This window comes from Mobula birostris, chromosome 3 (assembly GCF_030028105.1).
Source record: "Mobula birostris isolate sMobBir1 chromosome 3, sMobBir1.hap1, whole genome shotgun sequence".
NCBI lineage: Eukaryota > Metazoa > Chordata > Chondrichthyes > Myliobatiformes > Myliobatidae > Mobula > Mobula birostris.
The window spans coordinates 25,335,728-25,360,403 of record NC_092372.1 but is presented as its reverse complement, the minus strand read 5'-3'; the positions used below and the strand labels follow the sequence as shown (position 1 = coordinate 25,360,403).

The 24,676-nt window shown below is 40.3% G+C and overlaps 1 protein-coding gene across 2 annotated transcripts in view; it reads left to right on the top strand.

Annotated features, from left to right (window-relative positions):
• The window catches only part of fam219aa (family with sequence similarity 219 member Aa), a 49,186-nt gene extending 25,346 nt beyond the window's left edge, over positions 1-23,840 (top strand). Inside the window, exons 3-6 of one of the 2 annotated variants that reach the window (XM_072252354.1) lie at positions 6,169-6,271; positions 10,049-10,129; positions 10,657-10,711; positions 16,392-23,840. In XM_072252354.1, the coding sequence (XP_072108455.1) occupies positions 6,169-6,271; positions 10,049-10,129; positions 10,657-10,711; positions 16,392-16,544 (392 nt within the window). In that variant the 3' untranslated portion in view covers positions 16,545-23,840. Of the gene's footprint in view, positions 1-6,168; positions 6,272-10,048; positions 10,130-10,656; positions 10,712-16,388 lie in introns of both variants that reach the window. The other variant, XM_072252353.1, reaches the window with a different exon arrangement.
• The last annotated feature ends 836 nt before the right edge of the window (positions 23,841-24,676 follow it).

Below are 24,676 nucleotides of genomic sequence, written 5' to 3'. Positions count from 1 at the left end.
TCGGTATCTTTAGTTCTGGTGAAGATAAACTCTTATCCCTGATTTTAAAATATCATCTGAATCATCAGCTATCTTCTGCTGGCAGAAAGCACATCCAGTACTGAGATGCCTACAGTGATGTAGTTTATATGATTCCCTGTGGGAGTTTCAGCCTTAAAATGAATGACCTTTTCATTATTTACTTTCACTTCTCAGGAACTTGGTGTCATATGTTTCAGGTCAACGTATTTATGCCATTTGTTAAGCTTCAAGTGCACATCCTTCCAAATAGTCTCTGGTACAAGCTTGTCCATTTTCTCCTGTGTACTGATATTTGGTTAAAACAGTCATAGAGTCATCGAACAAAGAAACAGATGCTTTTGGCCCAATGAGTTCAGAACAAAAGTCAAGCACCCATTAATCCTGCACTACATTTTGCCCTCCTCTCTCTCCGCAGTAATCCAAACCTCACCATCAAACCTGCTAACAAAGGTGGTGCCGTAGTAGTCTGGCGGACAGACCTCTACCTCACTGAGGCCAAATGACAGCTCTCTGACACCTCCTCCTATTTACCCCTGGAACAGGACCCCACCAAAAAACATCAAACCATTGTCTCCCGTACAATCACTGCCCTTATCAACTCCGGAGACCTTCCATCCTCAGCCGCTAAACTCATTATTCCCACACCCCGTACCGCTCAGTTTTACCTCCTCCCAAAGATACACAAGCCTGACTGTCCCAGTAGGCCCATAGTTTCTGCCTGCACCTGTCCAACTGAACTTGTATCTGCCTACCTGGACTCCATTTTGTCACCCATAGTTCAGTCCCTCCCCACCTACACCCGCGATACATCTCATGCCAGCCACCTCTTCAATAACTTCCAGTTCCCCGGTCCCAACTGCTTCATTTTTACTATGGATGTCCAATCCTTATACACCTCCATTCCCCATCAAGAAGGCCTCAAAGCCCTCCACTACTTCCTGGATAATAGACCTCACCAGTTCCCCACCACCACTACCCTCCTCCGGTTGGCGGAACTGCTTCTCACACTTAATAACTCCTCTTTTGGCTTTTCCCACTTTCTTCAGACTAAAGGTGTAGCTATGGGAACTCGCATGGGACCCAGCTATGCCTTCCTCTTCGTTGGTTATGTGGAACAGTCTGTGCTCCAAACCTATTCTGGTACTGCTCCCCAACTTTTCCTTCGGTACATTGACGACTACAGTGGTGCTGCTTCCTGCACCCATGCTGAGCTCGTCAATTTCATTGACTTTACTTAAAACTTCCACCCAGCCCTCAATTTCACTTGGTCTATCTCTGACACTTCTCTCCCCTTTCTCGATGTCTCGGTCTCCATCTCTGGAGACAGACTGTCCACTGACATCTTCTACAAGCCCACTGACTCTCATAACTACCTCGACTATACCTCTTCCCACCCTGCCACATGCAAAAATGCCATTCCCTATTCCCAGTTCCTCCGTCTCCACTGCATCTGCTCCCAAGATGAGGCTTTCTGTTCCAGGACATCGCAAATGTCCTCCTCCTTTAAGGATCGTGGTTTCCCTTCTACGGTGATCAATGATGCCCTCACCCACATCTCCTCCATTTCCCGCACTTCGGCCCTCACGCCATCTTCCTGCCACCACAACAGGGACAGAGTTCCCCTTGTCCTCACCTACCACCCCACCCAGCCTCCGGATCCAGCACATTATCCTCCGCTACTTCCGCCACCTTCAACAGGACCCCACCACTAAGCACATCTTTCCCTTTCCACCCCTCTCCGCTTTCCACAGGGATCGATCCCTCTACGACTCACTTATCTGCACATCCATCCCCATGGATCTCCCACCCGGCACTTATCCCCGTAAGCGTAAGTGCTACACCTGTCCCTACCCCTCCTCTCTTGCCACCATTCAAGGCCCCAAACAGTCCTTCCAGGTGAGCCAACACTTCACTTGCGAATCTGGGGTCATCTATTGCATCCAGTGCTCCCGGTGCAGCCTCCTCTACATCGGTGAAACCCGACGCAGATTGGGGGACTGCTTCATCGAGCACTTCCACTCCGTCCGCCACAGCAGACAGGATCTCCCGGTAGCCACCCACTTCAACTCTGCTTCCCATTCCCATTCAGATATGTTCATACATGGCCTCCTCTACTGCCATGATGAGGCTAAACTCAGGTTGGAGGAGCAACACCTCATATACCATCTAGGTAGCCTCCAGCCCCTTGGTATGAACATAGAATTCTCAACTTCCAGTAATTCTCTCCCCCTCCCTTCCTCTATCCCCATTTTGCATCACCTCCCTCATAGTTCTGCCCCCTTCTACTATTGTTCTCCTGCCAATCACCTCCTTGCTTCCCCTCCCCCACCCCTTTGTCTTAAAAATTACTGTTTTTTTCAACTACCAGCATTCTTCAAACCCTCCCCAAAGTTCTTCTTTCAGTCCTGACGAAGGGTTTCGGCCCGATACGTTGACTAATCTTTTCAACTGATGCCGACTGACCTACTGAGTTCCTCCAGCGCATTGTGAGTGTTCCTTTGACAACAGCATCTGCAGATTATTTTGTGTCTACACTTTCTTATTTTCCCATCAACTTCGCTCAAGTTCTACCACTTCCTTACCCACGAAGGGGACAATTTGCAATAAGCAATTAATCCCTTAACTCAAACACCCAGGGAAACCCCAAGTGCTCACTGAGACAAAACTAGAAGTTTGGCTTGAATGCAGGTCACTGGGGCTGTGAGATGACAATTCTTTTAGTTACAATACTCTACTGCCATTTATACAAATGTACAAGAACGAATCAATAAGAGTAATACACATAAAAGTTGCTGGTGAACGCAGCAGGCCAGGCAGCATCTCTAGGAAGAGGTACAGTTGACGTTTCAGGCCGAGACCCTTCGTCAGGACTAACTGAAGGAGGAGTGAGTAAGGGATTTGAAAGTTGGAGGGGGAGGGGGAGATCCAAAATGATAGGAGAAGACAGGAGAGGGAGGGATGGAGCCAAGAGCTGGACAGGTGATTGGCAAAAGGGATACGAGAGGGAAAGAGGGAGAAAAAGGAGAAAGAAAGAATGTGTGAGGGAGATGTCTTTTTTTAAAGAAAGGAGCTTCCCTTCCTCCACCATCAACTCTGCTCTTAAACGCATCTCCCCCATTTCACGTACATCTGCTCTCACTCCATCCTCCCGCCACCTCACTATGAACAGGGTTCCCCTGGTCCTCACCTACCACCGCACCAGCCTCTGGGTCCAACATATTATTCTCCGTAACTTCTGCCACCTCCAACGGGATCCCACCACTAAGCACGTCTTTCCCTCCCCCCCCCCCTCTGCATTCCACAGGGATCGCTCCCTACACGACTCCCTTGTCCATTCGTCCCCGCCATCCCTCCCCACTGATCTCCCTCCTGGCACTTATCCGTGTAAGTGGAACAAATGCTACACATGCCCTTACACTTCCTCCCTTGCCACCATTCAGGGCCCCAAACAGTCCTTCACCTGTGAGTCGGCTGGGGTGATATACTGCGTCCGGTGCTCCGATGTGGCCTTTTATATATTGGCCAGACCTGACGCAGACTGGGAGACTGCTTTACTGAACACCTACGCTCCGTCCGCTAGAGAAAGCAGGATCTCCCAGTGGCCACACATTTTAATTCCACATCCCATTCCCATTCTGGCATGTCTATCCACGGCCCCCTCTACTGTAAAGATGAAGCCACACTCAGGTTGGAGGATCAACACCTTATATTCCGTCTGGGTAGCCTCCAACCTGATGGCATGAACACCGACTTCTCTAACTTCTGCTAATGCCCCACCTCCCCCTCGTACCCCATCTGTTACTTATTTTTATACACACATTCTTTCTCTCACTCTCTTTCTCCCTCTGAATATACCCCTTGCCCATCCTCTGGGTCTCCCCCCCACCGTGTCTTTCTTCCCAGACCTCCTAGTCCCATGATCCTCTCATATCCCTTTTGCCTATCACCTGTCCAGCTCTTGGCTCCATCCCTCCCCCTCCTGTCTTCTCCTATCATTTTGGATCTCCCCCTCCCCCTCCAACTTTCAAATCCTTTACTCAGTCTTCCTTCAGTTAGTCCTGATGAAGGGTCTCGGCCTGAAACGTCAACTGCACCTCTTCCTAGAGATGTGGCCTGGCCTGCTGCATTCACCAGCAACTTTGATGTGTGTTGCTTGAATTTCCAGCATCTGCAGAATTCCTGTTGTTTGTAATAAGAGTAATCAAGTGTTACAAATTGATACTTGTATACAATATGTTGGAGTCAATTGTTAAGGATGAGGTGATGGAGTTCTTGGTGACACAGGACGAGGTAGTACAAAGTCAGCATGGTTTCCTTCAGGAAAAATCCTGCCTGACAAACCTGTTAGAATTCTTTGAGGAGATTACAAGTAGGATAGATAAACAGGATGCAGTGGATGTTGTATATTTGGACTTACAGAAGGCCTTTGACAAGTTGCCACACATGGGCTCTTAACTTGATAAGCAGCCTCATGCTATTACAGGGAGGTTACTAGCTGATTGGTAGGAGGCCACAAGTGGGAATAAAAGGATCCTTTTCCGGTTGGCTGCCATGGACTAGTGATGTTACACAGGGGTCAGTTTTGGGACCACTTCTTTTTCTGTATATAAGTGATTTAGATGACGGAATAGATGGCTTTGTTGCCAAGTTTGCAGATGTTATGAAGATCGGTGGAGAGGCCGGTAGTGTTGAGGAAACAGCTAGGATGCAGAAGGTTCACAAGGCTGATTCCAGGAAAGAAAGGGTTATCATACGGGGAATGTTTGATGCCTCTGGGTCTGTACTTACTGGAATTCAGAAGGATGGTGGGTGGGGGGATCTCATTGAAACCTTTTGAACGTTGAAAGGCCTAGACAGAGTAGATGTGGAAAGGATGTTTCCCACGGTAGGGGAGTCTAGCACAAGAGGGCATATCCTCAGGATAGAGGGGCGGCCTTTCAAAACAGATGCAGAGAAATTTCTTTAGCCAAAGGGTGGTGAATTTGTGGAATTTGTTGCCACAAGCCGCTGTGGAGGCTAGGTTGTTGGGTGTATTTAAGGCAGAGATTGATAGGTTCTTGACTGGACATAGCATCAAAGGTTACAGGGAGAAGGCCAGGAACTAGGGTTGAGGAGGAGATAGGAAAAAAAAAAGGGATCAGCATGATTGAATGGTGGAGCAGACTTGATGGGCCGAATGGCCTAATTCTGTTCCTATGTCTTATGGTCTATAAGCAATTGTTTTGAGAATGGGTTGTCACAGTAGTGTGGCAGTTAGTGCAACACTATTACAGCTCATGGCATTGGAGTTTGGAGTTCAATTCCAGCATCTTCTGTAAGAAAGTTTGTACATTCTTCCCATGCGCTCTTGGTGCTCCAGTTTCCTCCCACAATTCAAAGACATAAGTTAATTGGACATTGTAAATTGGACACTGTGATTAGGATACTGTGAAATAGGTGGGTTGTTAGGCCTGCAGCTTATTGGGCCAGAAGGGCCTTTTCTACACTGTATCTCTAAATAAATAAAATTATAAAAAAGTCAGTAATGAAATGGAATTTTATTGTTTTGATAGGAGGTAGTCTGCTACTGTCTTGCAAGCTCAGTCATATGGATGCAATCTTGTGGGAATGGTATTGTACTCCTTTAATGAATATTTAGGAATGAAAAATAGCCCCATTGTCTATATTTTTAAAACAATTCATGATGCAGAGATCTACAATTAGAACTGCAGTTCTTTTATGTTTGTTAATGGATGGGTCTTCATCCAGGTGGCCTTCCCACATGCAATTCTGCCTGCTCCATACTAAAATATAACTCTTACTCTGGCACGTTCTGGAATTTGGTGCTGGCATAGCAGATTTACCACATTAATAGATTTACAAGATTACTGGATGTTATTCCAAGTAATCCTTCTTCGCACTTTTTTTCCTATTCACAAGATATTACAAGGTAATATATCAAATTCTCCAGCAAATGTAAGTTTCAAAAGTGGATGGGAATGGAGGTCTCAGTGAGCTAGATGCTTATTCTTTGGGACTTCCAAGCAGTTGGATAGTGGATTTTTACTGCACAACTATTGGGGATATTCAGGTGTAAATAAATAAAGAAATCTGTATGAAATATGAAATGCCAGTCAAAGAATAAGTATTTAATATGTCTATTTACAGAGAAACAAAGAGAGCTAGCCAGGAAAGGCTCATTGAAAAATGGTAATGTTGGAAGCCCTGTCAACCAGCAACCAAAAAAGAATAATGTGATGGCACGGACAAGGTGCGTATTTAGTATTAATATAACTTTTAGAGCTTCAAGAATATTCGAATGATGAATCATCTTTTCATAAGTTACTGTGATAATTTGTGATGTGACTTTTTCATAAATGAGCAGATGTTGATAAAGAATGGTGCTAAGATCAACCCATATTATACAGATTAATTTCAAAAAAAGAACCATTAGCAATTAGAATCAGGAGTAGGTCACTCAGCCATAAGATATAGAAGCAGAATAAGGCCATTTGGCTCATCGAGACTGCTCCACCATTTCATCATGGCTCATCTATTTCCCACTCAGCCCCAATCTCCTGCCTTCTCCACGTAACCCGTCATGTACTGACTAATCAAGAATCTGTCAACCTTTGCCATAAATATAACCAATGACTTGGCCTCCACAGCCGCCTGTAGCAGTGAATTCCACAGATTCACTACTTTCTGGCCAAAGAAATTCCTCCTCATCTCTATTCAGAATGAATGTCCCTCTATTCCGAGGCAGTGTCCTCTGATCTTAGACTCCCCCACAACAGGAAACATCCTGTCCACAGCCATTCATGCCTTCTGTGCCATTCAGTCTGAATAGAAAGAAAAAAATGTATTTTATCTAAATTTCATTTTAATATTGTTCAGTACTTATTGTAATGTGTAAAAAAGACAGATCCACAAAACACAGTCAAATATTCACAAGCATATGCAGTACATGTTTATAAAACTAGGTGTCATACTTTTATCAGCTTTGTTTTGGATTTTTTAATCATAAATCTTAAGTTAGTTTTGAACTTTCCAAATGCAAATCCAGAACTCGGTTTGTACCACCTCTTACCCTTTAGTGGTTTTCAGGGCCTCCCTAATTTTAACTTTCATTAAACTCTCCAGCCTGTTATGTAAGGAAACCTCAAAGTTCCTTAACCTGGTTAACCATGTATTGAATAAAGCTTGAAGCTTTATAGCATAATGTTTATAAATTTAAAAATTGTACATAGAAATTGCAAAATAGAAATTAAGTTCTTATTGTGTGCTATTCCAATTGTACTGCAACATATTATGACTTGATTATTTATGGAATAATTGTGTAATTGCCATTAGCATTAGATGTTTATAAATGTTCTTGCTGTGCAATACCTATAGTACAAGAGTACTACAATAGTGATTGTAATATCGCTCGCTGTTTCTTTGATCTGTCACAAGGTGAAAATCTGCCTTATCTGAAGGTCCGCTATTAAGCCATTTTATTTTACAACAGCTAAACTAGCAAAAGCAGCTACTTATATTAGACATAGCAATTAAGGACATTCCCAGAAAGGTAAGAATGTGACTGCCAAATTTAGAACCCTCTGGATAATGAGGTAAAAAGGGAAGTTTGTATTTGAAACTGACATTTTAATGTAGTAGAATGCCAGGAAGAGTGTCAGAAGTACAGGAATGAAGTTTTAAACATACAAAACTAAAGTAGGGTGGGAAAATATGTGTAGAATAAATTAAAAGAAAAAATGATGTTTTATCACTACTTAAGGAGCATGCATTTGAGTCAAGTCAGTGATGTGAAGGAGCCGAAGAACTTTGGAGTAACACCCACAAGTTCCTGAAGGGAGAGGGCAGGTCAAAAAACTGGTTAATAAAGCAGGCCAGGTACTTCCCTTTGTTAGTCCATCACAGAATTTGGGAACATGGTTTATCTCAGAAATATATGAAAGTCGAATCCCAGCTTGAGTATTGGCAATAGTTTTGATCATCATAAAACTGAAAAGATGTGATTGCACTAGAAATGTGCTCAAAGAAATTTCCAAGGAAGTTCCCAGTACTGGGGGGTGGGGGAGCGAATAAGCTGGAGTTGTGGTTATCCAGACAGAAGTAGACTTAATTGAGGTATATAAAACTATGCAGAGCCAAGATGACAGGACCTAATCCCATTCGCAAAGGTGTCAAAAACAAAAGATCTTAGTCCTAAACTAATCAGGCAAGACAGCATTAATGGAAAAGAGTACAGTCGACATTTTGGACTGAGACTCTTCAGCAGGACTAGAGAGAAAAGATGAATATACTTAAAAGGTGGGGGAAGGATAATCACAAGGAGATGGGTGAAACTGGGAGGCGGGTTGAGCATAGGTGCTCGGTGAAGCAGTCTCCCAATCTATGTTGGGTCTCACTGATATACAGGAGACCACATCAGACACAGTATATGACCCCAACAGACTCACAGGTGAGGTGTTACCTCACCTGGAAGGACTATTTAGGGCCCTGAATGGTAGAGAGGGAGGAGTTGTAGGGGCAAGTGTAGCACTTGTTCTGCTTGCAAGGTTAGGTACCAGGAGAGAGATCAGTGGGGGGAGGGAGGGGAATGAATGGACAAGAGAGTCCATAACTTTTGCTATCTCCAAAATAGGATCCTACCACCAAGCACATTTTTCCCATCCCCCCCCCCCCCCCCCCCATTTTCTGCTTTCGCAAGGATTGCTCCCTATGTGACTCCTTTGTCCATTCAATCCATCCCTCCCCACTGATCTCCCTCCTGGCACTTGTCCTTGCAAGCAGAACAAGTGCTACAGCTGCCCCTACATCTCCTCCTCCACTACCATTCAGGGCCCTAAACAGTCCTTCCAGCTGAGGCAGCACTTCGCCTGTGAGTCAGTTGGGGTCATATACTGTGTCCGGTGCTCCCGGTGTGGCCTCCTATGTATCGATGAGACCCGACATAGATTGGGAGACCGCTTCACCGAGCACCGAAGCTCCATCTGCCAGAAGAAGTGTGGTCTCCCAGTACCCATCCATATAATTCCACTTCCCATTCCCATTCCGATATGTCTATCCATGGCCTCCTCTACAGTCACGATGAGCCCTCACTCAGGTTGGAGGAACAACATCTTGTATTCCATCTGGGTAGTCTCCAACCAGATGGCATGAATATCAATTTCTAGAACTTCCAGTAATGCGCCCCACTCCCCTTCACCATTACCCATCCCCTTCTTCCTCTCTCACGCTATCTCCTTGTTTGCCCATCTCCTCCCTCTGGTGCTCCCTGCCTCTCCTCCCCCCCCCCCCCCCCCAGCCCTGTATCTCTTTCACCAATCAACTTCCCAGCTCTTTACTTCGCCCCTCCCCGGTTTCACCTATCTCTTTGTGTTTCTCCCTCCCCCCCCACCCTTTTTAAATCTACTCCTCCTCTTTCTTTTCTCCAGTCCTGCTGAAGGGTTTTGGCCCAAAGTGTGGACTGTATTCGTTTTCATAGATGCTGCCTGGCCTGCTGAGTTCCTCCAGCATTTTGTATGTATTGCTTGGATTTCCAGCATCTGCAGATTTTGTCTTGTTAGTCTGAAACTAACACAAGGATTAGAGAGGGATCAGGGATTTTTTTTTCCACCCAGAGGATAGTAGCAGGCTGGAACTTGCTACCAAAATGGCTGGGTAGAAACAAACTCTTATCATGCCTGAATGGTAATTAGTTGTGTATTCTGTGAGCTGTGCCCTGAGAAGCTATAATAGACTAAGCTTTGGAAGTTGGGTGAGGATGGATTATTCTTTCTAAGTAGTTGTAGGTATGGTGGTCAAAATGTCCTCCTGTATCATGACTTCAGTTCTGTATTTTAAACAGACTTAAAGCGTTTCCAGCATTTATTTCTGTAAAATGCAATGGTTTTCCAATGAAATCGGGAAGGACAAGTGGCTGCATGAATGTCAAACTTTGGATTATATGTTAAAACTGGAATAAAACAGCTGAATAAAATAGGATATATGTTTTTTTTAAATTAAGAGTTTATACTTACTAATTTGTGATTTTTGGCAGGTTGGTTGTACCAAATAAAGGATATTCTTCCCTAGACCAAAGCCCAGATGAAAAACCTTTGGTTGCTCTGGACACTGATAGGTATGTTATATTCGATTATATTGAAGCTCAATGACTATGAATGACCAGAGACTGTATTTCCAAGTCAGGATAATATGTGACTTGGAAAGGAACCTGCATCTTACTCCCAGGCACCCTTTGCTCTTCTTGGTTTTATAAGTTGTGGGTAATTATATTCATGAAATTCATACTTCAATACTAAAATTCTTTGCATGCTGTGTTAATTGCAAACCTATTTTTAGAATGAGTTTTAAATGTTCCCTCAATAAATATGAACATTTCATCGTGGCTCTTTAAACAAAATTAATTTATCTTCATAAAGCAGTCTCTTTACTAAAATTCAGATGCTTTTGTCACTTGAGCATCTATTTTGTGTTTTTTTTAAAATAGATTTCATGTACTGATTGCTTTTACCAAATTGGTCCCTGTGTAACATTTTTGCCCTGAACATAAGATCCTGAAGGACCATGTACTGTATATCTAAGGTAAGACTTTCAAAGACTTGCATTTTGAAAAATTAAGCTTTGCCTACTTCTATGTAATTGCAGTGATGATGACTTTGATGTGTCACGGTACTCGTCGTCAGGCTATTCTTCAGCTGAGGTGAGTTATTTGTAATGACAAATTATTTGATTAAAGAGTAAATGCTAAAGTAAGTAATTAGTAATGTGTTCTGCTGAATTATGTGCTCACGGTTATGTGTTTAATTGTTTTGAATCTGTCATCAGATTTTATTACATATGGTCCATTTGTACTGTATGCTGTTACTGCTTGCATAATATCCCTGTTCAAACATCAGTCTCTAGTCATTGTTGATTTATTCACTGAACCGTATATAAATCAACCTGCTCTGCTGGCCCATACTACCCTTGGACAATAAAGGTCTATTTCCCATATCTGCCAGTTAAAGCAGATGAAACTTTGTCTCTTTTAGTGTGCAATTGCAAACAAGGTACAAAGCTCATTGGGCAGCGGTGGTTGAGCCCCACATCTAAGAAAGGATGTGCTGGCATTGGAGAAGATACAGAGGAGGTTTGCGAGAATGATTCCGGAAATGAAAGGATTAATGTATGAGGAGCATTTGATGACTCTTGGCCTGTGCTCGCTGGAGTTTAGAGAAATGAGTGAGATCTCATTGGAACCTACTGAATAGATAAAGTGGACATACAGAGAATGTTTCCATTAGTGGGAGAGCCTAGCACCAGAGGGCACAGCCTCAGAATAGGACATTCCTTCAGAACAGCAATGAGGCGGAATTTCTTTAGGAGGAGGAATCTGTGAAATTCACTGCCACAGATGCCGATGGGGGCCAAGTCACTGGGTATATTTAAAATAGTACTTAATTAGTATGGACATCAAAGATTATGGAGAGGAGGCAGGAGAATGGGATTGAGAAAGAGAATAAATCAACCTTGATCAACTGGCAGACCAGAATTGATGGGCTGAAGGCTTAATTCTGCTCCTATGTCTTAGTCTCCTGTAAGCCTCAAATTGTGAACTTTAACAGCCCACACCTCAAAGCATTGAGGAGATAACTTCAGCGCTGAATTAATTGATCATCCTTGTTCACTGGGATGATGTAAACCAAATGTGAGCATGCACTCCTAGTCCATTCTCCTCAGCACTGAGTCTACTTACAGACAGTCAGCTCCAATGGACTAGTTATGCCTAACATCAACTTTTGAAGTACTCATGTTATTCCAAACTCTACTTTGGCAAGAGATCACCATGAGCTCAAAGCCTCTTCAAAGAAAGTGTAAGATCCACGTTGATTCTTGAAAATCCCTAGCCCATGACCATTCATATTGGAGATGGAACATCCAGAATGGCATAGTGAGTCGTGAACCGTGAGCCTATTCTTCAGGAACAGCCAGAACCCAGGTGTAAAAAGTAGAAGTGTACCACTTCCCAAAACAACCACTCACCCCGTCAAGCATGTCATATCTTTCGGTGGCAGAGTTTATGGATTCTAGCAACGCACATCAAAGTTGCTGGTGAACGCAGCAGGCCAGGCAGCACCTCTAGGAAGAGGTACAGTCGATGTTTCAGGCCGAGACCATGTGCTTGGCGGCAGGATCCCACTGGAGGTGGCAAAAGTTTCGGAGAATTATGTGCTGGATGCAGAAGCTGTTGGGATGGTCGGTGAGGACGAGAGACACTACACTAGGGTGGCGGGAGGATGGGCTAAGAGCAGATGTGCATGAAATGGAAGAGCTATCCAAGTGCTTGTACATTTCCCAGTCAGTTACCCAGATGTAGGATGTCTATTCTATTCACCACAACTCTGGCTTGATTCTACAACCTGCAGACTCACTTTCAAGGTCTCTCTACAGTTTGTTCTCATTAGTTTTTTTTATAGTTTGCCTTTTCCACATTGCTTGTTAATCATTGTTTATGTTTTTTTTATAATTCTATTTTTTTCTGTAAATGCCTGCAAGAAAATGAATCTCAATTTAGTATGTGGTAACATATATGTACTTCGATAGCAAATTTTACTTTAACTTCGTAATAGTCTGGAAAAGCAGTGTTTTGAAGCACTTATGGTAGACAAATTTAGTATGTCTGAAAAGTAAATAGGGATCCTATTAAAATACATTGAACACTATGAGTGTGTATGAGATCAAACCTGTGACAATTTTGAACCTATGCTGAATAATGTTCTTTATGCATGATCATCAAATGGGATGCATCTTGGATCAAAATAGTTCAAACGATATTTGAATAATTTAAGATGTGCTGAAACGTCTACCTCATCTACAGTTTTCTTAGAAATTTACTCTTCAATTTTTCTCCACATTTTCTTGATCCTAGCCGAAAGGCTATCTCATTTTCTGCTGGTGTAAAGTCGGTTCATCTAGTTCAGGTGAAAACTTGTAGCTAATGACTTAAACAATAGGCAGACTAATCCATCAATGGTACTGTATTCTCATACATTTTTCTGAGCTAGATACAAGAAGTTTAATTTGGAGAGTCCAAAATTAATTTCATGTATGTCTCATGTAACAAGATATTACTGGAAATTTAAATGAACAGAGCTCCCATATATCACCACTAAATTAACTTTATCTTCAGATAAAATATTTATTAACAAAACTGTACACAACAGCACTGTAGTAAGTTCTTCAAGAAAAATCTGCTTGCTGTATAAATGTATGCATAAATAGAAATCATAGCTAAATGATTGATTCGCATGGTTTGAGTGTCATCTGCAGTGGGTGGTTATCCCCTGTTGATCATTATTGACATCCTGGAGAGACATTTTAAAAGCGTGCACACGCATGGCAGGAGCTGATGCATAACACAACAGTTGCAAGAAGACTGAAGTAAATGAGAATGCTCAGCAAATCGAATGGCATCCATGAGGGGGGGGGAGAAAGTAAAACTAAGCAGGGAAAAAAAGCTGATTATCTGAAATTGTGACAGTTTAGAAATCCATATTGCTCTTAGTGCTACCATCAAAGGGATACAAGACACTCATAAGAACATAAGAAATAGGAGCAGGAGTAGGCCATCTGGCCCATCAAGCCTGCTCCACTGTTCAATAAGATCATGGCTGATCTTACCATAACCCTTAATTCCCCTGCTATGCAGAAATCTATCCAACCTTGTCTTAAATATTTTAAAACCAGTTTCTGCACTCCGCTACCACATTTTTGAGTAGACAATGAACGTATGTACACTACTTCACTATTTATGTCTTGTCCACTACTTAATTAATTTAATTTTTTCATATTATACTTTATAGTTTTATTTAGTGCACTGTACTGCTGCCACAAAAAAGCAGATTTCACGACATATGCCAGTGATAATAAACCTGATTCTGATTACTTGCAAACATTGAATGTTGCAATGAGTCCTGATGACAGCAACTAGGCAAAATAGATATAAGATATTTTTCTATGACTTAGTGTCACGTTAAGGACCAGGACAGCTTTCAAAAAGAATGTTCCATCAATATTGGAGATGGTGAGAAAAGTCAAGATCATGCATATACCACAAAGCAGTAAATGTGAATTTGTTATGATGATTACAATGTTCAAAGAATTGAAGAATAGGTTTATTATACATAGATACAGTGAAAAACCTTGTCTTGCATACTGTTCATACAGACCAGGTCATTACATAGTGAATTGAGACAGAACAAGTTATAACAGCAACAGTGCAGAATAAAGTGTAACAGCTACAGAGATAGTTCAGTGCAGGTAAACAAAGCTCAAGAAATTGGGTTTAAAATATCTGGTGAAAGCCAAATGTGAGATAGGAATTTATTTTATATACCTTGCATTGTGATCCACTGTGCTCTACCTGAAGATTTATTGAAATACTTGAAAATGAAACAATTGGAAACTGGGGATTAGAGAAAAAAAGAATGAAACAAACTGGGGAATAATGTGCTATTTAGCCACTTCTATTGTAAAATGATATGCATTAAAAATTGTACAAAAGTCTCAGTCTCTTGATAAGAATCAAGTGATCTGAAAATCAAGTACTACAAAGAAAAATATCATGATTAAGTACATTTTAACACTACAGTATCCAATGGGAAGGGGAAAGCTTTCTAATGGAAATAGTGAGCTAGTTCTTTATTTCTTCAAAAAATTGAATTTTCCTTTGAAAATAAGGTTTCCATTAGCACAGGTTTAATTTCAATTTTGGGTTGGTGCATGGGTTTTACTTTATTAGGTAAGTAAGTGCCATCATGTTATGGGAATCTCTGCATAAACAGCATTTCTGGTCATTCTTGTTTACATAGCTGTATTTTCTGATTGAAGCCTTATTCTCTAATATGCAGCTTATTTGGAGGGAGGCGAATATTGTCCGCTTGTTCAAAAAAGGTAGTAGGGATAGTCCGGGTAATTATAGAGCAGTGAGCCTTATGTCTGTGGTGGGAAAGCTGTTGGAAAAGATTCTTAAAGATAGGATCTGTGGGCATTTAGAGAATCATGGTCTGATCAGGGACAGTCAGCATGGCTTTGTGAAGGGCAGATCTTGTCTAACAAGCCTGATAGAGTTCTTTGAGGAGGTGGCCAGGCATATAGATGAGGGTAGTGCAGTGGATGTGATCTATATGGATTTTAGTAAGGTATTTGACAAGGTTCCACACGGTAGGCTTATTCAGAAAGTCAGAAGGCATGGGATCCATCCAGGGAAGTTTGGCCAGGTGGATTCAGAGTTGGCTTGCCTGCAGAAAGCAGAGGGTCGTGGTGGAGGGAGTCCATTTGGATTGGAGGGTTGTGACTAGTGGAGTCCCACAAGGATCGGTTCTGGGACCTCTACTTTTTGTGATTTTTATTAACGACCTGGATGCGGGGGTAGAAGGGTGGGTTGGCAGGTTTGCAGACGATGCAAAGGTTGGTGGTATTGTAGGTAGTGTAGAGGATTGTCAAAGATTGCAGAGAGACATTGATAGGTTGCAGAAGTGGGCTGAGAAGTAGCAGATGGAGTTCAACCTGGAGAAGTGTGAGGTGGTACACTTTGGAAGGACAAACTCCAAGGAAGAGTACAAAGTAAGTGGAAGGGTACTTGGTAGTGTGGAGGAGCAGAGGGATCTGGGGGTGCATGTCCACAGATCCCGGAAAGTTGCCTCACAGGTAGATGGGGTAGTTAAGAAAGCTTATGGGGTGTTAGCTTTCATAAGTCGAGGGATAGAGTTTAAGAGTCGCGATGTAATGATGCAGCTCTATAAAACTCTGGTTAGGCCACACTTGGAGTACTGTGTCCAGTTCTGGTCGCCTCACTGTAGGAAGGATGTGGAAGCATTGGAAAGGGTACAGAGGAGATTTACCAGGATGCTGCCTGGTTTACAGAGTATGGATTATGATCAGAGATTAAGGGAGCTAGGGCTTTACTCTTTGGAGAGGAGGAGGATGAGAGGAGACATGATAGAGGTATACAAGATATTAAGAGGAATAGATAGTGGATAGCCAGCGCCTCTTCCCCAGGGCACCACTACTCAATACAAGGGGACATGGGTTTAAGGTAAGGGGTGGGAAGGTCAAGGGGGATATTAGAGGAAGGTTTTTTACTCAGAGAGTGGTTGGTGCATGGAATGCACTGCCTGAGTCAGTGGTGGAGGCAGATACACTAGTGAAATTTAAGAGACTACTAGACAAGTATATGGAGGAATTTAAGGTGGGGGTTCATGTGGGAGGCAAGGTTTGAGGGTCGGCACAACAATGTTGGCTGAAGGGCCTGTACTGTGCAATTCTATTCTATGTTCAGTAGAGTTTCTGAATGTTCAAAAGTCACTCCTAAGCTCTTGACTGTTTTGTTTCTATAGCAGATTAACCAAGACTTAAATATCCAGCTCCTGAAAGATGGGTATCGATTAGATGAAATTCCAGATGATGAAGACTTGGATCTTATTCCCCCCAAATCAGTAAATCCGACCTGCATGTGTTGCCAAGCCACTTCCACCACCTGCAATGTTCAATAATGTGACTGGCACGTTCCACTGTAATCGTAAAACTAACAGCCATTGCTTCCTCCTATGGTAGGACATGCACTTTGTGTCCGTGTTACAAAAAAAAGCAGACCATCATTGTGGCATTCATAAGTGGATGTGAATGCAGTGTTGAATTTGTGTGTAATAGAAGATGACAATTAATCCTACTGCTTGGCAGTGGTTGTATTGTGTAACCCTGATTATTTTTTTCTCCCTGCTTAAGAACGAGGGTGGGGGGAGGGAAGAAATTGAATATTGCTTCAAGCATGAATTTAAAGCTCTGAGTAGAATGGAAAGCAAAATCCAACTGTTCTTGAGTCTACTAAAAGTTTAGCCGTCCGTTATTTGAAGGGTGTTACTACTTCCTTACCATTGTACTTGGAGCCAGTGATATCTAACCTAAAATTAGTCAACCATTTTCTTTAAACAATCACATTGCCTCTATTTCAGCTTAATACTTAGAGGTTTATGACTCTTGCATTAACATTTAGAATTTGATAACATTAGCTCATTTGTTGCGGGAAATTTTGAAAACTTACTCAAGGTTTCCAAACTAAAACCAAAGTACCCATTTTTTTATGGTGTACTCTTAGTTGCATAGATGGGTCTTGGACCATAATTGTACATATTGTTTTGCTTTATTTGAAATCCTCTTCTTAACACATACGAAAAGGTCAAGATTTCATTTCTGTATATGGGTCATTAATTGTTAGGAAAATCTTGCAAGAAAGGTACATCTTTTAGGTTCAGGGGACTTGTTACAGAAAGCACTTGTTTGGTTAGGAGGAAGTTAGAGTGGAAGGCAGTGTGCATAATGCTGCTTGAAGGTAACGTGTTCCGACAGCACCTGCCAAGTCCACGGCCCCCACCTCTTTAAGGGGCATGGGATTCAAGTGCATGGGGACACTGCCACCTATACGTGTACATCCATGTCACGCACCACTCTGATTATGGGAAATGTATCACTTTTCCATTATCATTGGGATTAAATCCTGGAACAACCTATCCAGCAGCTTTGTGGGAGTTTCTGCACCACAGGGACTGCAATAGTTCATTAAGGTTACCCAAGGACATAAATGAACAAGGAATAAATGCAATTGCCCAAAACTGAATAATTTTTTTTAAAAGGTTTTGGCCTTTCAGTTAAAATTGTCAAGGCAAATTCTGTTGTAAGTGAATAATTTGTTGCAGGTTTACTTGTAAATATCAAAAATGGGTAAAAGTGCAAAAGGCAATGTGTATATATAGGACTAGTGAAATCAAGCTGGGAGTATTTTTAGAATTCTGTATGTAAAGAAAATAATAGAAGTTACAGGGATGGTTGGTTATAGTAGTAAAAAGATGGTCTGAGCTTTTATCTCTTAGAATTTCGGGAATATTGACTTGAGGAATCTGCTTTAGAGTCTATATTCTGGTAGTTTATAACCAACATTTCATTGATAAAGTAAACTTGCACTAGGCTAGTGAGGTTCTAATCATTGCAGAATATGTTCCCGATAAGGATGAAGTCTTTAACTTAAAGAACCCCCCCTTGTCTGACTCTTGAGAATGGGTTTGCTGGTAGCTTAATGAGCTGCAAACATAGTTTGGAAGTTGCATTTAGTTAAATGAGAAGGTTCTATTATCAACTAATGTCATTACTCATATTTCATTTGACCAGGCACCTCCCTGACAAAACATAGAAATCCTCCAACAAGCAACAAAGCCAAGGGCTGGACAAGTACAAATGTTTGTAATGACAGCAAATTAAAATCTGACCCCGCAAGATGATTTAGTGCTCCGACTATGAAAACATTAGGGACATATTGGGGGGGCGGGGGTGGAATACCTTCCCAGAACTAAAGCATAAGTACGAAAGATTCCTAATGTTAAGAGTTTACAGATTTCATTTAAGTGCAAATATTTCAATCAGAATATTTGAGCAGAGAGTATAGTCTAAAGCATCTCTCAACAAAAACTCATGGTTGCTAGCCACTTTAATATATTTATGTATAGGTATTTACATAAAGGAACTAAGCATTAATATATATTTGCCTCTATTTTGGGTGGACCATAATTGGTTTAATACTGTGCTTCTACCCAGCTTAGGTGGATACTAGAACGAAGAGTAATTCACAATGTTTGTTAACACTAGAATAAAGAAACTTTGGTACATTTGTTTATGGTACATAAACCGATACAATTTGTGCAAATTAATAGGTAGTTTAGAGAAGTTGTTTGCATTCTGATGGTTGTTTCCCAGTGCATCAAGTACTGATTATTAATAGATATAGTTCCCTCACCCCACCTTTCCCTTTCAAGATATTTCTGAGAAATGAATTATGCTAATTGTTGTTTCAATATCACAATGTTGTGTTGTGTATGTTCTGGTATGCACGTGTCCTGCGCTAACACTCCATGCAAACAGACTGACTTGTCTAAATGACTTGGTCTTTGCCTTCCAGGCCAATGCTGCTCTTTATTAAAGCTTCTGGTTAACAGAACACCTTATTCCAATAAATGTGATCCTGTCGCACTACGATCATTTTAATATACAATTGTTCACCATGTGTTGGATTTTGGTCTAGTCTTGTGATCTTACTGAAATATCAAAGAATGTCTGAGGAACACATTTTTATCTTGGCAACATAATTTAGACCACTTCAAATTAAACTCGCCTTTTAAAACGTTCTACCTTGTGAAATATAAATGTTGAAAATCTGAAATTAGACTAATTGTGAAAATGTAGATCCTTTTTGTATCCAATTAATAGTTACTATTTTAGTGTTAAAAGGTCTTGCCCTAAAAGATTACCCCTTTCTCTTTAATAGAAATTGCATCAGAGTGGGGCACTTGAACTCTGGTGCAATCTGGATTCTTTTTAACGTTAAGCTCATTCTATTGCCTTTTTACATATCCTGTTATTCTTTTCAAATGCATGTCCATTTCCCTAACTATTATCCTCATCAAAACTACATTGAGACAATTCAAGATTAATACTCTTTGCATGAAAAGAATTTTGATTTTCCCATCATTCTTTCCATGATAATCCATCTCTAATGCCAACTATAACTATACATGTACCATCCCTCAAAGAAGTTCTAATTTTTGTAATTCAACTAAACTTTTACATTTCTAATAAATTTTCAGATTTTGTGGCACTTTTTAAAAAACTAGTGGATTCTACTTTCCCATTGTTTTTGAAATAGGCATTTTCATTAAATCCTTTTGTTAAAATCAATTAATCATTACAAATTTCTGCTTTTTAGTTGATTCCTCATCCATGCTGTTGCATTACTTTCTAAAATTTTAAAGCCTTTAATACTGAAAGCTTCTACTTTTTCCCACTTTTGGCAGAGCTTTCATTTTTGCAAGTCTTTTTCAATAAAATAACATTCCTATTAACTGTTTTGGCATGATTCCTTTGAGCTGGCATTACAGAATCAATGGTAAATGACCAACTTGTTAATAGCAACACTGCCGAATTGTATTCTGTGTTACCTAGATTCCCACTTTGTCTGTCAGCATGTTTACATTGATACTTGAGTACCAGATCTATTTTCTTACTCCTTTCTACCCCATTTTCAAAATCCCATGTTCTTGTTTCATATAATTATACAATACTTTTTCAGCTCAATAGCTATCAGAAGTGAGCTACTTCCTTTCAAGACACATTATTGTCAGTGTTGAAATGGATGTTTTAAGCTATCAATCTTCACTTCAATACTTGAGTGGTAAATTGTGCTTGGATGAATAATCCCACTTTATATTTGGTGCTACTCACAGCTTTCACTGAGATCTATCAAAATATTCTGGTTGGCAACCCAACTACTCCATCGTCCTTAACATCTACTACGTGTATTAGGAGTAATCTACCAATGTCCTACCAATCACATTCATCCATTCACCTCTTCCCTCTCTGATGTTGCCAATGAATTAATATATTGGGAAAAATCTTGCCAATGTCCTACAATCACATTCATTCACTTCTTCTCACTCTCAATGTTGCCAATGAATTAATAATATTATTCTCTATATTTCCTGAATCTTCATCTACTTACCAATTATCCAGAACTGGATTGGCAATGATTTGTGGGCATTATTATTTATCCAATGGGAGACAACAAGAGCTTACGAAGTACCCAATCTGGCTATAATCTGTCGCCACCTGTTCTATTCACTGGTGGCTCTCGCAGTAAAATTGTACCTTGGCCTCATCCCTTTCTCCCCCTTGGAAGCACTTGCTTTACACCTTTCAACTTCATCCATCATTTACACAACTCTAAAATCCTTGTTTATTTCCCCATGGCTTGAGCTTCATGGATGCTTAACTGGATACGCTAATGACCTTTTGCACTAGCCTTTAATTGAGCAGTCTTCTTCACCCTTTGTCCTCCTTCTTGCACTCCCTGCACAGAAATCCATCTTTCATTGAACTTTTTACACATAGAAGGTTCCCTTATTCTTTGTTATTTAAAGGTGTCTTCATGTTGTATTAATGAATATTGACTAAGCATTCTTGAATCACTTGGTTTCAACTTTGACCCACTTTCCAACCCAGAGAGGCACCATCCACTCCACCATCACCAACAACTACACTTTCATTTATTAGCTGCCAACCTACTTAGCCAGTCCTCATTTCCAGAAAAATCTATCTTTTCTATTTCTTTTTTAGTTCCCCTCATATCAATGGGCTGCACTGTTGAATGTAATGTGCATCTTATTCAATTTCAAACTGAATTTGTGACCCATTAACACTTGCCATTAGGAAGCAAAGCTTTGTTCTACTCTCGTATGCCAGTCCTAACCCTGCTACTTCTCTGATTACTTGTCTTCTCAATACTTCTGTAAAGGAAGCTCTCATTGATACTTTTACATCTAGCCTTATCCATTCCAGTGTTCTCCTGTCTAGAGCATTGCCTCCATAAACTTCATTTATCCAAGACATTATATTGTCCAAAGTTTTGCGCAGGTATTTACACTATTACCACTGTTGATCCGCTAATTACCCTATTTAAAATTTTTGTCCTTGTGTTTTAATCATCCCTGTTGTCATTCCATTTGCTGAGGCCAACAACACTTTTTGTCTGCCCTTTACTTCGTGGATTGTTTCTTAACTCTTCTCCCTTTACCCTCTTTAATTCACTATTTGTCTTCCCTTTTTTATGATTTTCTTTAAAATCCAACTATTTAACTAAGCTCTGTCCTAAGATCTCCAGTGGCTTGAAGTTTGTTATTTGACATTCTTACTGAGACATGCCTTTCAGGGCATTATTACAGTTCTGCCACTTTTTTGAAATGTTGTAATCATTGGAAATGGGATATTTTATTTCTTGCGATACACCATTTCTCCAAGTACAAAACTTATTTTTGTCTTATATGGTATTCCTGTCTATATAAAAAAAAAAGTTCATCCCTCATCCTTTGTTCTAATAATAACCTTCTGTACTAGGCATGTTTCTTTCCACTGTTTCTTTTCTTAAAAGTTTAACAGTATTCACAAATTAGTTATATCTACTGCTACACCGCTTCCGTTATCTTTTGCTTCAATTCTTGTTGGCAGCAACTAATTATATGCATTGTGCCTTGGGATATTGACTTTAGATTGAACATTCAAGGAGAAATTTGAAACAAACCAGCTGTCATTTACTCCAGAATTAAATGTTTTAAGATAAAATAGCACTTTTTAATCTACTCCTACAACATTGGAGATGTATGAAGGCCCACATAAAATTCACAGTTTGCAGTAGGTGCTGAAATTGCAAGTACTTTAGTGTGACCCGTGATTTCTATATTTACCAAGGGCCATAATGTGCAAAATATTTAAAAAGTAGTTTAAGTTAACAGAAGGAAAGCTTGTACTTGTCGCAGATTTTAATGCCCAGGGCCTTAATTGCTGGTTTAAATCTAATGGGTAAGAATCTTTCAGAACAACTCCACTCCAAAGCATAGTGCCACAGTGTTCCATGCTCTAATTGATAATATTACTATACTCTTTGATATTCAAACTTGCATTTGTTATACAATGAGTTAATGGCCAATTTTGTGGAGTCAGTCTACTTAAAGGATGTGCCAAAATTGAGGCTTGCAGTGTGAAACAAATTTCTCATCAAATTTAAATGCCTCTATGGCGAGCATTGGACTCAGAGTCTGAAATGCTGCAGTTACCCAACAGTGTGTGAAAGGAGTTATTGTTGAGGTGTAGATTTTTGCTGTTCACTCTGTTCCCTTTTAAAACACTTGTGAATATGCTGTCTGTTGCTAGAAAATTCTGTTTATTTCAGAGTTTCAGCAGTTTATAATGAATATCTACAAATGTTTAAACAAAAGCCCTTTTGTTTTGGCATTTTACAGAAATCTAATGCAAAACAGCCAAGAATCTATGATTATAAATTCTATTAAAAAAATTGTAAATAAGTTGTGAAATTTTAAATCCCAGAGAAACAATGATTTGGAAAGGTGAACAGCTCCTTACAAAGTCCTGGAAACTTGGGCTGCTTCTGTGTAAGTGAACTAACCTGAGATTTTTGATCAATAATTTGTCTAACATGCATTTGTCACCCTCCATGACATAAATAAATGAAAATTTATTGCTTATTTTTTGACTAAATTGGAGATTTGTTACAGATTATGACAGTTTGTGCTAGAGAAATGAATTGGCTGCATCAGTGTATGTTCCCTTTGTCTGAGTTTTCAATTCACTTAAAAAATACCTTTCTATGATAAACCAGTCACAAAAATTAGCCTGACTGTTAGCAGCTGCGTGATTTTGCTATTGATAGGACGAGGCAAGAAAACAATTGTATCACTACCATCGTGACTATATTTTTAAAATAGCCTAGTTTCAAAAACTGTTAAATTAAAAATCTGAAGTCTGAATAGCCTTTGTGTGCATATGTGGTTAATGTTAATTGAAACATCACAAGTTTAAGCTGTGAATCCCACATATGGTGGCCATAGTTTGTTTACATTTGCTTCAGAATATCCTGTTTGGAAGGGAAGGCATTTGGTTTCTGCTTTCCAAGCACTTTTTGAAAGCTCATCATTGAATTTGCATTAAACTTGTTTCTGCAACTAGATGATGCCTTAAATGTTTAGTTCAATATAACTTTTATTTATTATCAAGTGTTATGAAATACAGTAATTTATTTGACTTTTGAAAATAGGAATGTCTATACTTTTTTAACATTTACAATGCAGTATTTGACATGGATCATTGTCATTGTAGTGTAACATATCAATAAAGGTGTACATGTGTAACCTTAGTATAACTGGTTCTTTTATGATGTCTGATTATCTGCAATGTACCTCTGTACTATAATGAAAATTAAACGTGTACAGCTAAATTTGTTCAAAGTAAATTTATTATCAAAGTACTTATGTGACCATATACCACCAATAGGAAATTCAGAAGCAACATTATCTAATGAGTGATGAGAATGTGGAACTTCCTACCAGGGGCAGTAATTCGGTGAATAGAACAGTTTAAGGGAGGTTCAACAGGCATAAGAGGGAAAAGAATGGGGGAAATCTGAACAATATATTGAGAAGAAGAAAATTAAGCTAGTGTATAAACAGACATGGGATAGTTGAGCAGTGTAAACTGTTCCCAGGTTTATCCTGTGTGAATGTCATAGCATGTGTTGTGGTCTAGGTTTGCTATTGTGATACAGTTCTGGGGCTGGGGTAGTATTGTCACACAAATTGTACAGAGAACACCATCTTTGCACTGCATTTAGCTTTAGATCACCTTAACTTTAAGAGTACATATGTTGATTACAGTTCAGCATAATACCCAATAAGCTCCTCTCCAAACTCTTGGACATTGGCGGTGGAGGGAGGGGTTGGGGAGGGAAGAGATTGTGAGCCTTGTGTCGCTGTATCAGAACAACAGTCCAGTTTTTAAGTCAGCAAGATGGAGCTAGTTGTTAGATCTAAATGAAGTGGACAGCTGAACACAATCCTGCCCTTATCAATGGAATGAACTTCGAACCTTGAGGACATTGAACTGCTAGAAGTGCCTAGATATCACCACAGTCTCACCTGCTCTCTCCGTAAAGATGTGATCAAGAAAGTGCATAAGTGTATGTGCTTTCCCAGGTTCAAAGTTAAAAGATAGGGTTCAAAGTAAATTTATTATCGAA